The sequence below is a fragment of the Anolis sagrei genome, chromosome 7, assembly GCF_037176765.1.
Source record: "Anolis sagrei isolate rAnoSag1 chromosome 7, rAnoSag1.mat, whole genome shotgun sequence".
Classification (NCBI taxonomy): domain Eukaryota; kingdom Metazoa; phylum Chordata; class Lepidosauria; order Squamata; family Dactyloidae; genus Anolis; species Anolis sagrei.
The window spans coordinates 28,469,726-28,485,492 of NC_090027.1; the positions used below are offsets into that span (position 1 = coordinate 28,469,726).

At 41.0% G+C, this 15,767-nt stretch overlaps 1 protein-coding gene across 4 annotated transcripts in view; it reads right to left on the bottom strand.

Annotated features, from left to right (window-relative positions):
• The window catches only part of ARHGAP32 (Rho GTPase activating protein 32), a 236,503-nt gene that overhangs the window by 25,033 nt on the left and 195,703 nt on the right, over window positions 1–15,767 (bottom strand). For all 4 annotated transcript variants that reach the window (XM_060787498.2, XM_060787496.2, XM_060787497.2 and 1 more), the window contains 2 exons: window positions 2,078–2,180; window positions 159–303 (listed from right to left, as the gene is read on the bottom strand). In XM_060787498.2, the coding sequence (XP_060643481.2) occupies window positions 159–303; window positions 2,078–2,180 (248 nt within the window). The remainder of the gene's footprint in view (window positions 1–158; window positions 304–2,077; window positions 2,181–15,767) is intronic.

A 15,767-nucleotide genomic window follows, 5' to 3' on the forward strand; every position in this document is an offset into this window, starting at 1 on the left:
GTGAAACATGTATAGAACTGTGACTGAAAAGTCTGCATATCTTTCCCTAAAACTGCAAATCCCAGGATTCTGTAAGATGAAACTAGTGCCATCATAGTGCTATATGTACACAGTGTCAAAAGGTCACAGGATAAAAAAGAATTACATCTTGCACTTACTGAGAATTTCTCATAGAGCTGGTAGGTGAGAAGAGGATTTGGGAGTTCGCGGAAGTAGAGCTTACAGAGCGAACCCACACAGTGTATGTCCTGGATATATATATCTTTTGTCAAGTCAGGGATTTGTTCCGAGTCAAACTCATGCCTGGAGAAAATGAATAATGGAGAAGGTGGTAAAGAGAGAAAACAGGAGAATATAAAATCAAAATGGACAGTGATCATTTACAAAAAAAGAAGGAAAGCCTAAGATATATTTCAGAAAACATACAGTATGTACTCATTACGGATGCTAGGCATGGATAGAGTCGCTTGGATAACTCATTGCTCATAATAAGCCAGTTTTAAACCATAGAAAGAAGGAATGTCCTGGCTTTGGCTCAAGCCAGAGAAGCCAATTTTAAACCAGAGAAGGAAGGAATTTCCTGGCCTTGGCTCAAGCCAGAGAAGCCAGTTTTAAACCAGAGAAGGAAGGAATTTCCTCCGCTTGCTTTCCCCGCTTCTGGTCCCTGGCCTCGGCTCAAGCCAGAGAAGCCAGTTTTAAACCAGAGAAGGAAGGAATTTCCTGGCCTCAGCTCAAGCCAGAGAAGCCAGTTCTAAACCAGAGAAGGAAGGAATTTCCTGGCCTCGGCTCAAGCCAGAGAAGCCAGTTTTAAACCAGAGAAGGAAGGAATTTCCTCCACTTGCTTTCCCCGCTTCTGGTCCCTGGCCTCGGCTCAAGCCAGAGAAGCCAGTTTTAAACCAGAGAAGGAAGGAATTTCCTGGCCTTGGCTCAAGCCAGAGAAGCCAGTTTTAAACCAGAGAAGGAAGGAATTTCCTCCGCTTGCTTTTCCCCACTCCTGGTCCCTGGCCTCGGCTTAAGTCAGAGAGGCCAGTTTTAAACCAGAGAAGGAAGGAATTTCCTGGCCTTGGCTCAAGTCAGAGAGGCCAGTTTTAAAGCCAGAGAAGGAAGGGATTTCCTCCACTTGCTTTTCCCTGCTTCTGGAGTAAAACAACACTTTCAAAGTAAAGACCAACCAATGAAACAGGAAATAACACTTTCAAACCATTAACGAAATAATTTGGAAGTCTCAGAAGTTTCGAAAATTTATTTCTGTGAAAATCGGAATTGACTTTAGAATCGAACCACCAGCGCCCCCTACATCCGAAATAAGTTTTGAACCATTTTTTAAAATCAACCAAGCCTTATGGATACAACCCAAATAGGTACACATACATAAACATACATGAGGTTCCCAATCCTTGTCTAGGTACTGCCCTCTTTCAAAATTTCATTTCATTTAAATCTGGAGACTAGAAAACAAACTGATGAACATGATGGAACATTTCACGTCCAAATCATGATGTTCAAATTTTGAGAAATACCATGCCAACCACAGAATCAAGAATCACAGGAGGAAAATCTTATGGATTGGCCTTCATTGTCCATATAAATTAAAGAGAGCTATAATCGAAAAAAAGCTTTCTTGTGAGGACCGTGGATGAATATGCTTTCCATGCTGGATAAAAATACTTGGACATTGCTGTTTCAGATTAGTGAAGCTTAGACACACAAGAACTAATGTGGTGAGTCAGACAACTAGAGTTTCTGAAGCTCACGCCCACATGAGCCATAAATAAAGCTGCAAATAATTTGCTATCCTACAACATTCTGGATTGAAAAATCATACATAGGAGCCCTAGAACAACATAACTGTGCTTAAAATCCAAACAGTGGCATGTGTTTTCCTTCCTTCTTTCTTTTTTTGACCACATCAAAAAGGAGACATGCTGTCCTTCAACATTTAATTGTTCTTAGAATTAGGCCATAAAATCAATTTATTATGTGTATAATTTGGTGAGGAAAGTGTTCACACAGTGAATGAGGCTTTTCAGAATTAGCATATCCTGGACTTGGAAAACACAATACATGCAAAACAGACCGTAGCTTTTGGATATTGGACGCAATCCCGGATAGGCGATATATTCCATCCACAATGCCGTGCTTTTCAATAAATTCAGTGCAACTCTTGAGGACCTGGGGGACTTAAAAGCAAAAGAAATGCTATTAGTTGACCATGAAATGTTCTCACTGTGATCATGCCAGGTTTTTTTTTTAAAAAAAAAATAATAGTCATATAGAAGCCCTTTGGGAAATTATATGATTTTTTTTAAAGGACCTAAATCTATATAACTTTCAATCACTCTAAACAGCACTAAAATTAGCTATTTTTTATGATATTCAAGATGTACTATTTCATAAATATGCCTTTTCAGATGGTGACTTGGGTCCAGAATTTACCCGGGAAATATAAATAATAAAAGGGTTTCAAATTTCTTCAAATCATCCTTTTGATTATCTTATGTGTATCTTAACTCTTCTGATACAGGCCACAATATATTTAACTATTGTACGCAAAGACCTCCTGACATTTCCCATGATTTCACAGACTCTAATCCTGCAGCACTGAACATCCTTTTCCTTTACAAAGAAGCACATTAACCATGAAATGCCTCTGAATTATACTTTTCTTCAGTGTACCACTAGATTCAATAGGATTGTAGGAATAAAAATAACCTTTATTTGTATTTGTATTTATTTATTTATTTACTGTGCTAGCCATCCCCTGCCACGCGTTGCTGTGGTCCTGTCTGTGTATGTGTGTTTTTGAGTGTATATATGTGTATATATTTGTGTATATGTGTATATATGTGTGTTTGCATATATATGTGGTTTTGAGCATGCGCTGTAATGTAATTTTTGTTTTTTGGCTTTTTAAGTCTCTTCTGCTGTGTTTTCCAGTGATAGGTGTATTCCGTCCAAATTTGGTGTCAATTCGTCCATTGGTTTTTGAGTTATGTTAATCCCACAAATGAACATTGCATTTTTAATATATATTTGTACCCTGCCCTTCTTACCCCAAAGGGGTCTCAGAGCAGCCTTACAATTAGCAATAATTTGAGGCAATGTAAAACAAACAAACAATAAAATAAACATATAGATTCAAAAATAGAATTAAAAACTCATAAACATTAAAACCAATTATTAAAATCACACCATCCAAAATCACATTCCAAGGGCCATTCCAGTCATTATTGCCCATATTCCAACTAAACTTATTGCACTGTATAGCTATTTGAAGGCTTAGTGCCATAGCCATGCTTTAAGTTTCTTCCTAAAGGTCAGGAGGGACAGAGCTGACCTGATTTCACTATGGAGGGAGTTCTACAGCCAAGGGGCCACCACTGAGAAGGCCCTGTCTCTCATTCCTACCAATCGCGCCTGTGAAGAAGGTGGGACCAAGAGCAGAGTCTCCCCAGACAATATTAGCCTCCGAAGTGGTTCATAGGAAAAAATACATTTGAACAGGTAAACTGGGCCAGAACTGTTTAGGGCTTTATAGGCTAAAGTCAGTGGTTTGAATTGTTCTCAGTAGCAGACTGGCAGCCAGTGGAGCTGATGTAGCAGGGGAGTTTTATGATCTCCCAGAAGGAATTCAGGGTGGCTTACAACAACCAACAAATACAGCAAATAATATAAGCAATATTTATTTATTTATTTACGACATTTAAATGCTGCCCTTCTCACCCCGAAGGGGATTCCATAGCAGCTTACATGTAACAAGTAAATACAATATATTATATTATTATCATAGCACAATATTAATACTATATATTACACTGTACTATAGCATTATAGTACATTTATTATAAACAAAAAACAAATAGCACTTCATACAAATAAAATGAAACAGTAGTATAAACATTAACAAAAAAATCGTTAAAAAGCTGTCAAAGGCTTTCATGGCCAGAATCACTGGGTTGTTGTAGGTTTTTTCAGGCTATATGGCCATGGTCTAGAGGCATTCTCTCCTGATGTTTCGCCACTACCTCTGAGGATGCTTGCCATAGATGCAGGCGAAACGTCAGGAGAGAATGCCTCTAGACCATGGCCATATAGCCCGAAAATCCTACAACGTTAAAAAGCTATTTGTCCTCTAAAAACAGTATAAATATAAATGCCATTTAAAATTAGCCAGTTTCTCTGTTCAAGGTATCCAGCATTATGATTAGGATTCTAATGGCCATTCAAGTCCTGTCTGATAGTCAGATAATATTATAGCCGTTATCAAAAGCATGCTTAAATAGCCAGGTTTTCAACTTCTTCCTGAAGGTTAGAAGAGTAGGTGCTTGTCTTATTTCATTGAGGAACTGCACACGCATTGAACGGCAGCGATGGCATTTAGCAGAAGGGTGCTATAGCACAACTACAATGCAATTATATGAGTGCAGTTTTACATTATGCAAGCATGATTTAAGATTTCGGCAGTATGTCTGTACCTGAATGTTTTTAACATTGCAACAGAAAAAAAACAACAACAACGGGGCAAGTCACAACTACAACTTTCAGAGGATACCAGGTGTGTAGTTAATCTGTAACTGAAAAGGCAGGAACTCAGATTAGGATCAACCAGAAGGCAGGTAGTGCTAGGCACACATTAACATTCAGGCCAATATAGCAATCAGCAAGCCAGTAAAAAGTTTCCTGCTATATACTTTTAGAGCTGGAAATATCCACCGAATAGGACTGATCTCAGTAAATAGTAAAGAGCTCTCGGTGGCACAATCGGTTAAACTCTTGTGCCGGCAGGACTGAAGACTGATAAGTCAGAGGTTCGAATCCGGGGAGAGCACAGATGAGCTCCCTCTGTCAGCTCCAGCTCCCCATGCAGGGATAGGAAAGAAGCCTCCCACAAGTATGATAAAACATCCAGGCATACCCTGGGCAATGTCCTTAAAGATGGCCAATTATCTCACACCAGAAGTGACTTGCAGTTTCTCAAGTCACTTCTGATATGAAAAAAAGTGAAAGGTAGCCATGTCTTTTAATAATTTTCTCTTGTTTAAAACTCAAATGGTCACTGCACATACTTCACCTATATCATATATTATTATTAGGCAACTTTATCAAAACTCTATGACTGTTTGAATATTTTTAGAAAAGATTTCATAACATCCCTTACAACCTGCAAGATATAATCCTGCAACAAATCAATCACATTGTCAGTAGCTACAGTTAGTCTCTCATTGTTGATGGGAAGGAGTGGAAATCTTCTATCGTACAGATGGCAAGCTGTTTAACCTCAGTAGACTGAAAGCCAAAACCAAGGTTACAACAACATCTGTTATAGAACAGCAGTATGCTGATGACAACGTCATCTGTGCGCATTCAGAAGAAGATCTACAAGCCACTCTAAACACTTTCGCAGAAGCATATGAGAAGCCTGGCCTGTCATTGAACATTGAGAAAACCAAAGTGCTGTTCCAGCAGTCACCAGCCAATCCCTTTTCAATGCCAGAGATACAGCTTAATGGTGTAACATTAGAAAATGTTGACTATTTCTGCTACCTTGGCAGCCACCTCTCCACCAAAGTCAACATCGACACCGAAATACAACACCGTCTGAGCTCTGCTAGTGCAGCATTTTTCTGAATGAAGCAGAGAGTGTTTGAGGGACATCCGTAGGGATACCAAGGTGCTTGCTTATAAAGCTATTGTCCTCCTAACCCTGCTATATGCCTGCGAAACGTGGACTGTCTACAGATGTCACATGCAACTCCTGGAACGATTCCATCAGTGCTGCCTCCGGAAAATCCTGCAAATCTCTTGGGAAGACAGGCGGACAAACATCAGCGTGCTGGAAGAAGCAAAGACCACCAGCATTGAAGCAATTTTCCTCCACCATTAACTCCGCTGGACCGGCCACGTTGTCCGGATGCCCGATCACCATCTCCCAAAGCAGTTGCTCTACTCAAGAATGGAAAACAAAATGTTGGAGGACAGGAAAAGAGATTGAAAGATGGGCTCAAAGCCAACCTTAAAAACTCTGGCATAGACACTGAGAACTGGGAAGCCCTTGACCGCTGCAGCTGGAGGTCAGCTGTGACCAGCAGTGCTGCAGAATTTGAAGAGGCACAAATGGAGGGTGAAGGAGAGAAACATGCCAAGAGGAAAGCACGTCAAGCTAACCCCGACCGAGATGGCCTTCCACCTGGAAACCTCACTGCGGGAGACGATGCAGATCAAGAATAGGGCTCCACAGTCACCTACGGACCCACCACAATACTGATCCTGGAAGACTATCCTACTCGGCCAACGAGGGATCACCTAAGTAAGTAACTAAGTCTCTCATTCTTGAAAGGTATGTTTTAAAACATGCAGTGTTACCATATTCTTATTTAACATCCACTGCTCCCTTTAGGGCATTGGTTCTCAACCTGTGAGTCTCCAGGTGTTTTGGCTGACAACTCCTGGAAATCCCAGCCAGTTTACCAGTTTTTAGGATTTCTGGGAGTCAAAGGCCACAACATCTGGGAATCCACAGGTTGAGAAGTACTGCTTTAGAGGGAGACTGGAGCAGAGAAACAATCTGTCACGCCGAGAGCACACATGCATGCATTTCCCAATGGTCTCTGGCGCTGTCCACACTACCTGCCTGAACAGCCTAATTGAAGCTGTGTCCAGGAGAACAAACTCAGCATGTTTCCACCGCTTTCGCCCCCTGGAGCTTTCCAGCCTTATAAACAAACAGCATGGCAGTGTGCTGTATTTGCCATAATTAACTTTCGGGAGCGCCCTGCTGTGATATTTCACATCAAGCTGAAGTAGGAAAGAGAAGGAGGGGTTGCTGGGACCCAGTTGTTGCAGTATGATCAAGTCACTGGCTCTTGTGCCAGGTCAAAAAGAACACTGAATTGACAATGCACACATCAGTCTCATGTGCCCTGCAGATATGACGGGTATGTAATTAATTCTCATCTTATTGTCACAATAAATAAGAGACCCACTAACTATTCAACTGTGATAGAAATGATTAATTCAAAACCCCTCCAAATGCATTGTTGAATATCCAAAATTAGGCCACTGTTGCACTAAGTGGTCTAGTGTTGCTAATAATTAGACGATGAGTGTGTGATGAGCATGCGGGAAATCAGGAAGTACTTTGTCAGTGTTGCAGATGGACGGTGAAGCGACAACTCCCCTGGTGGCCAGAAAAGTTGGATTGTTAAATAGCCTCTGACTGTCTGTCTATATGTGCTGTGTGTCTATGGCATTGAGTGTTTGCCATGTATATGTACATTGTAATCCGCCCTGAGTCCACTGCTGGGTGAGAAGGGTAGAATATCAATACTGTAAATAAATAAGTAAATAAATAATTCACCTACATCCAGAGATCACTGTGGACTCAAACAATGATGGATCTGGACCAAACTTGGCACAAATACTCCATATATCCAAATATGAACACAGAAGGAATTTGGGGAAAATAGACCTTGACATTTGGGAGTTGTAGTTATTGGGATTTATAGTTCACCTACAATCAAACCTCAACAACAACAGAATTGGACTCAAACAATGAAGGATCTGGACCAAACTTGGCACAAATACTCCATATACCCAAATATGAACACAGAAGGAATTTGGGGGAAATAGACATTAACATTTGGGAATTGTAGTTATTGGGATTTATAGTTCACCTACAATCAAACCCCAACAACTTCCCACACAGAACCCCCATGACCAACAGAAAATACTATGTTTTCTGGTGGTCTTTGTGACCCTTCTGACACCCCTTCATGACCCCCTCCCAGGGGTCCTGACCCCCAGGTTGAAAAATGCTGCCTTAAGACCACCCAGTCCAACTCTCTTCATCAAGTCAGGAAAGCATTATTTATTTATTTATTTATTATTTGAACTTATATGCTGCCACTCCTCTGGGGCTCGGAGCGCCTTACAAGAACAGGCTAAAATTGAACACAATTTAAAAACAATTTAAAACAATTTGGAAACAGCAATCAAAGATCAAAGCCCTCCTTACAAAAATCCATCCAGCCATAAATATAGATAGATATATATGATTCACACGCACACATGTATATGACAGATATAGTATCATAAATTTGAAAGGCCCCCTAAAGAAGGACAATTATATGTTGCATGTTCCAGAGTAGGCAAACCAGACAATCTCTACATCAACACTGACAAAGTAACAACAAGAAGTACTGTTTACCCACAAGCATAAAGAAATTACATATATTAGAAACCTACACTTTCTCATTACTTTATTTTCCAGAAGACTGAGCCACAGCAACATGTGGCAGGGGACAGCTAGTTTGGAACAAAACATTTGCAGCCAACATGGAAGACTTCCCATATGCTTAAGATGTCATCAATACAACATTCAACTCTCAAAATCATAAAGCAAGGCAAATATGAAAGAACAATATGCTTTTTTATATTTGTTCCAAGTTGCATTCAACACTCGTTTCATGAAATTGGAAAGTATGCCAAACACAGAATATGCTTTGCCTGAGGCCAGGTAATCTCATCATCCAACATGGTAACGCTGAGAAAGCAAGCCACCTAAATAGAACAAGCTCACAAGGTGCATTATCAATTATAGATTTGACCATTATGCTGGTAACTGATCTATGGCTTTGTCTTCCTTCACTTGATTATGAAGTTGAAGCCTTTATAACAAAATATACAACATGGCAATTAACAATGTTCAAATCAAGTCAAGGCACTTGGGTGACTATTTTTAGGTCTTGGGTTTCTAGGCAACATGCCACCCATGTTTCCCAGATGCTTTCCTATTTGGAGGAAGCTTGATAAATTTAAACATGATGAGTCTGTGGGATGCTCCGCACCACAGACTCCTCCTGTTAATGAGAGACAAAGCAAGCAGCCTGTGTTTCCTTTCCCCATTGCCAAAATTATTGCGCTAAATTCTCAAAATAGAGCCGCAAATTCAGGAATAAAGACAAATCAGAAGACGACTTATAAAGCTCTCCCACTTCAATTGAGAATACAACACCCCATTGGCAATATGTCACAGGAAGTTTAAAAACTAAAGGAGAATGTGGGAGCATCCAGATGTTAGTGGACTGCAGTGGTCCTGAGCAAAATGATTGGCTGGTAATTTTGTGGTTCAGTCCTATCACATTTCTCGTAAATATGAAATAGGTAAAGGTTTTCCCCTGACATGAAGTTCAGTCGTGTCCAACTCTGGGGTGTGGTGCTAATCACTTCTAAGCCAAAGAGCTGGCGTTGTCCGTAGACACCTCCAAGGTCATGTGGCCGACATGACTGCATGGAGTGCCGTTACCTTCCCACTGGTACCTATTGATGAAGTTCAACAGTGACAAATGCAAAATACTCCACTTAGGCAGAAAAAACGAAATGCAAAGATACAGAATGGGGGACAATGCCTGGCTCGAGAGCAATACATGTGAAAAAGATCTTGGAGTCCTTGTGGACACCAAGTTAAACATGAGCCAACAATGTCATGTGGCGGCAAAAAAAGCCAATGGGATTTTGGCCTGCATCAATAGGAGCACAGTGTCTAGATCTAGGGAAGTAATGCTACCCCTCTATTCTGCCTTGGTTAGACCACACCTGGAATATTGTGTCCAATTCTGGGCACCACAATTGAAGAGAGATGTTGACAAGCTAGAATGTATCCAGAGGAGGGCACTAAAATGATCAAGGGTCTGGAGAACAAGCCCTATGAAGAGCGGCTTAAAGAAATGGGCATATTTAGCCTGAAGAGGAGAAGGCTGCGAGGAGACATGATAGCCAAGTATAAATATGTGAGAGGAAGTCACAGGAAGGAGGGAGCAAGCTTGTTTTCTGCTGCCCTGGAGACTAGGACGTGGAACAGTCAAATACAAAAAACAAAAAACAACCGAATGTAATGACAGTGAGCAGGCCGCATGTATATAAAATCATTTTTAAAAATGATTTAAAAAGCTCAGGGTGAGATAAAGGAGCAGAAATATTTGTGGGTGAGAACTCGCAGAGAGACAGAATATGTAACTACTCTCCAAAAGCACAATCGTACCTTCCAATGGGTGGAAGGTACAGTTAAGGCATTAGGGAATACTTTAAAAAGGAAATTATCCAACCTATCTTGGAGACCACATCTCCTTCTATGAACTGGTGTTGGCCCTGAGATCTGCTAGGGAGGCCCTTCTCTTGGACCCACTACCGTCACAGATGCAAGTGGTGGGGATGAGAGAGAGGGCCTTCTCGGTGGTGGCTCCCTAGCTCTGGAATGCCCTCTCTAGAGAGATTAGATTAGCCCCAACCATCCAAATCTGGTTATTTAAATGACCTGGAGTAGTGTACTATGGTTGTATGTGATGATGTCGACCACTGTTGTTTGGCACTTTAGTTCGTGATTGAAGAAGCCCAATGACTCACAGGTTTGACTGTGTTTTATAAATGTTAACTCTTAATTTTATCAATTTATGTTGTTTATTGTATTGTTGAAGGATTTCAAGACTGGAATCACTGGATTGTTATAGGTTTTTTTGGGCTATGTGGCCATGTTCTAGAGCAGTGTTCTGCTCAACCTTTCTAATGCCGTGACCCCCTTAAGACAGTTCCTCATGTTGTGCTGACCCCCAACCATAACATTATTTTCGTTGCTACTTCGAAACTGTACTTCTGCTACCGTTCTGAATCATAAAGATATATAGGATGTATTTTGATTTACTGGACCAAATTTGGCACAAATACCTGATATGCCCAAATCTGAATACTGGTGGGGTTGGGCGGGGGATTGATTTTGTCATTTGGGAGTTGTAGTTGCTGGGATTGATAGTTCCCCTGCAATCAGCATTCTGAATTCCACCAACGATGGAATGGAACCAAACTTGGAATACAGAGCTCCCTTGAGCAAAAGAAAATACTGGAAGTGTTTGGTGGGCATTGACCTTGAGTTTTGGAGTTGTAGTTCACCTACATCCAAAAAGCACTGTGGACTCAAACAATGATGGATCTGGACCAAATGTGGCACAAATACACAATATGCCCAAATGTGAACACTGGTGGTGTTTGGGGAAAATAGTCCTTGACATTTGGGAGTTGTAGTTGCTGGGATTTTTTCGTTTTCTGAATCCCACCAATGATAGAATTGGGCCAAACTTACTACACAGAACCCCCATGACCAACAGAAAATACTGTGCTTTCTGATGGTCTTTGATGACCCCTCTGAAACCCCCCTCATGACCCCCCCAGGTGTCCCGACCCCCAGGTTGAGAAACACTGTTCTAGAGGCATTCTCTCCTGGCATTTCACCTGCATCTATGGCAAGTATCCTCAGAGGTTGTGAGCTCGCAACCTCTGAGGATGCTTGCCATAGATGCAAACGAAACATCAGGAGAGAATGCCTCTAGAACAACAATACAATGCCTCTAGAACATAGCCATATAACCCGAAAAAACCTACAACAACCTGATGTTGTTTATTGTTTGTATTCTGTTAATTTATATATTGTTTTGGTGCTATGTAATTTTATTTTTTTGTGTGGCACCTTGAGTGCTTTTGTGAGCCACCCAAGTCCCTTCAGGGAGATGGGGCAGAGTACAAATAAAGTTTTATTATGATTATGATTATGATTATTATTCTGTCAAGTATTTCATACACAGTGCCATATTACCCTGTTGCTTATTAAAACATTTCCTCAAGAATTTCTTTGAATTAATAGACCAACTAAATAAATGAGTTAAAAAAGTGGGAAAGCACTGCATGTAATTGTGAAGTAGGAGACAATGTAAATGCATAGAAACATTATAATGCAAAATTAACACAACGCAAAAATAGCCTTACATTGCTGGCGATTTCCTTTCGGAGTCTAGCCGTTTGTTTCAGTTAGTGGAACCAGGGTTAATGACCTGAGCTGCTGCCAATTTCAGCTATTAACATAATATAAAGGTAGATAGATGCCTTCCTATAGTGAGGGGCAAGAATATGCTGACAAAACTGCAGACTGCATCGCCATAAAACTATCCAGCTTGACAGGGTGCCAGCAAAGCACACTGGGAACCTGTATTGGATGATGAACAGCTAGTGTTTTAGCAAACGTGGTTGCTTTGCAAATGCTTATTCAGCACATAGAAATGGCATTAGAAGACATGGATTAAAGACTTCAAGGAAGGGAATTATTCTAATGATAGACAGGTCATGACAATCGGGGTGTGCAGCTAATGCCAAACTTAGTACACAAATGCTGCTGCTAAAGAAACCCGTATACCCCTTTTTTCATGTCAGGAGCGACTTTAGAAACTGCAAGTTGCTTTTGGTGTGAGAGAATTGGCCGTGTGTGCAAGGATATTGCTCAGGGGATGCTGAGACGTTTTACCATCCTGTGGGAAGCTTCTCGCATGTCCCTGCATGAGAAGCTGGAGCTAACAGATGGGAGCTCACCCACTCCCCGGATTTGAACCGCTGACCTTTCAGTCAGCAGTCTTAAAAGCACAAAGGTTTCACCCATTGTGCCACTGAGGGCTCCTTAACCATACCTTAATATGTCATTATATAATGAAGTTTTGTTTCCCCCACATAATTTACACCCTTGCAGCATAAAAAGGAGGAACAGGAGCGGAAAGAAATGGAGTTACACCTTTAAGACCATCTGGTGTTTTTCTCTTTTTGCATGAGCTTCTCTGAATATAAATCTACTTCTTCAGAAGCAGAATAGTGATAATAAATGTTCAGATGTAAAGCATATTTTGTTTTTACTTATAATGCTTTTGCAGATTTATGGTATAGTTCCTACAACTTAAGGCCCTATTTATGCATTACCCACAGAGCTTGGCATAGTTCTGAAGATTAATTTTTCAGCTCTCCTCAAAATAAGTCATAATGTAAACATTCTCCAGTCTTGTCGAAGGCTTTCATGGCCGGAATCACTGGGTTGTTGTAAGTTTTTTCGGGCTATATGGCCATGTTCTAGAGGCATTCTCTCCTGACATTTCGCCTGCATCTATGGCCAAAAACCTCAGAGGTAGTGAGGTCTGCTGGAACGTGGAAACTGGGTTTATATATCTGGGTGGGACAAAGAACTCTTGTCTGTTGGAGCTAGGTGTAAATGTTTCAACTGACCATCTTGATTAGCATTTGATGGCCTGGCAGTGCCTGGGACAATCTTTTGTTGAGAGGTGATTAAATGTCCTTGTTTGTTTCCTCTCTGTTGTTTTGCTGTTGTAATTTTAGAGTTTTTTAAAATACTGGTAGCTAGATTTTCATGGTTTCCTGGTCATTCCACAGATATATAAACCAATAGACCTCACTACCTCACTACAGTTGAAACATTCACGTCTTAGCTCCAACAGACAACAGTTCTTTGTCCCACCCTGGTCATTCCATAGATATATAAACCCAATTTCCCTAGTTCACAACCTCCGAGGATGCTTGCCACAGATGCAGGCGAAATGTCAGGAGAGAATGCCTCTAGAACATGGCCATGTAGCCCGAAAAAACCTACAACAACTCAATTCTCCAGTCTGTTTGAAATCAGTTTTTTAATTCTTTCTACATACTTTCAATGTTCAACTCATCTTTTTCACCTGCAATGAGAAGCTTCACAGCTCAAAATGCAGAATCTCAACAAGGAATGTCCTACCAATTAAGATTAAAAAGATTATCTGATTTCATCGCCTTCCACTGAAGTCAGCTTTCCATCCAATCAAGTACTAAAAAAAAAGCACATGCTGAAACACAAGCAAGCGCTGAGCCACAAGAAAGGCATGTGGAGTGAAAAATACGACATAAAACTCCCCAGGGCATAAGATCACGAAGCGGTAATGGAACATGCTAATTGTGTAAGTATTGACACAATGATGATTAATACTCAACACTGAGACAAAGGGCATGTCTTCATGCGATGATGTAAGCACTAAACAGGGAATTTGCATCATACTGTCTAGCTATAAAAGGAAGAAGCAACAAATCATAAAAGCATTAATAGGATACTTCAAAAGATATATCTTAAAGCAGAGGGACATAATGGTGGTTCACATTAACCTCTTCCATTAGGTCAGGGGTAGACAAAGAGCACCTCTCTGGTCACATGCCCTTGACCTCTCCAGACATCTTGGGCCATCATTTTTCTGGCCAATGAATAAATACATGAATAAAAGAAAAAAAAGATGAATTGCTTCTTCTATTTAAGTCTCCAGGAGCAGCAATTTACTTTTCAAAAGAATGCAACCCCACACTATACACCAGTGTTTCTCAACCTTCCTAATGCTGTGACCCCTTAATCCAGTTCCTCATGTTGTGGTGACTCCCAACCATAAAATATTTTTGTTGCTACTTCACAACTATAATTTTATTACTGTTAGGAATTGTGATGTAAATATCTGATATGCAGGATGTATTTTCATTCACTGGGCCCAATTTGGCACAAATACCCAAAACCCAAATATGAATACTGGTGGGGTTGGGGGGATTGATGTTGTCATTTGGGAGTTGTAGTTACTGGAATTTATAGTTCACCTACAATCAAAGAGGTTGATTTTGTCATTCGGGAGTTGTAGTTGCTGGGATTGATAGTTCCCTTGCAATCAGCATTCTGTATTCCACCAATGATGGAATTGAAGCAAAATTGGCAAACAGAACTCCCATGACTAACGGAAAATACTGGAAGGGTTTGGTGGGCATTGACCTTGAGTTTTGGAGTTGTAGTTCACCTACATCCAGAGAGCATTGTGGACTCAAACAGTGATGGATCTGGACCAAACTTGGCATGAATATTCAATATGCTCAAATGTGAACACTGGTGAGATTGGGGAAAATAGACCTTGACCATTTGGGAGTTATAGTTGCTGGAATTTATCGTTAACCTACAATAAAAAAGTATTTTGTACTTCATCAGCAATGGAATTGAAGCAGACCTGACAAACAGAACTCCCATGACCAACAGAAAATACTGGAAAGATTTGGTGGGCATTGGCCTTGAGTTTTTGAGTTGTAGTTCACCTACCTCCAGAGAGCACTGTCGACCCACACAAAAGATGATGGATTAGGACCAAATTTGGCACAAATTCTCAAATGCCCAGAGCTTGACATTAGGGAGTTGTAGTTGCTGGGATTTATAGTTCACCTACAATCAAAGAATATTCTGAACCCCACCAATGACAGCATTGGGCCAAACTTCCCACACAGAACCCCCATATGTTGAAGGGACTCACTGGCATGAGCCTTCCTTCAGCCTTGCACACTCTCCCTCACCTGCATATGCGCACCACACTGCCATGCACCGAGCATGCCTGCTCTCCCCTCTCTGGTTGGAGTCTCAGAAACAGCCCTCCTCTTGGCTAAGAGGTTGGCCAATCACAGCGGAGGAGGGCTTTTGGTGGTAGGATTCACCAACCGTTTCCAAAAAGAAAGAGAAGGCGAGGCGGAAAGATCTTCAGCCTTCTCGGCAAAAGGGGTTCCTAAGACCATCAGAAATATATGTTTTCTGATGGTCTTTGGTGACACCTCTGAAACCCCCTCATGACTCCTCCAGGAAACACTGCTATACATTCTTCAACTTCCCCTTCTCCAGTTTTTTGAAGCTGTAAGAATTTTCCTCTAGGCTTATTCCTGTTTTAGGTTAGCTTCACCAGATTTAAGTATCAATTTGTGCATGAACACACAAACTTAGATATTACATGACTCTCAGGAAAAGGGGGCCATAGAGTCAACTGAACACTGTGTGACTACCAATAATAAATAACTTTATTTATACCCTGTACGACTCGGGGAGGCTCCCAGAAGCACTCCAAGTGCCGGTCAAA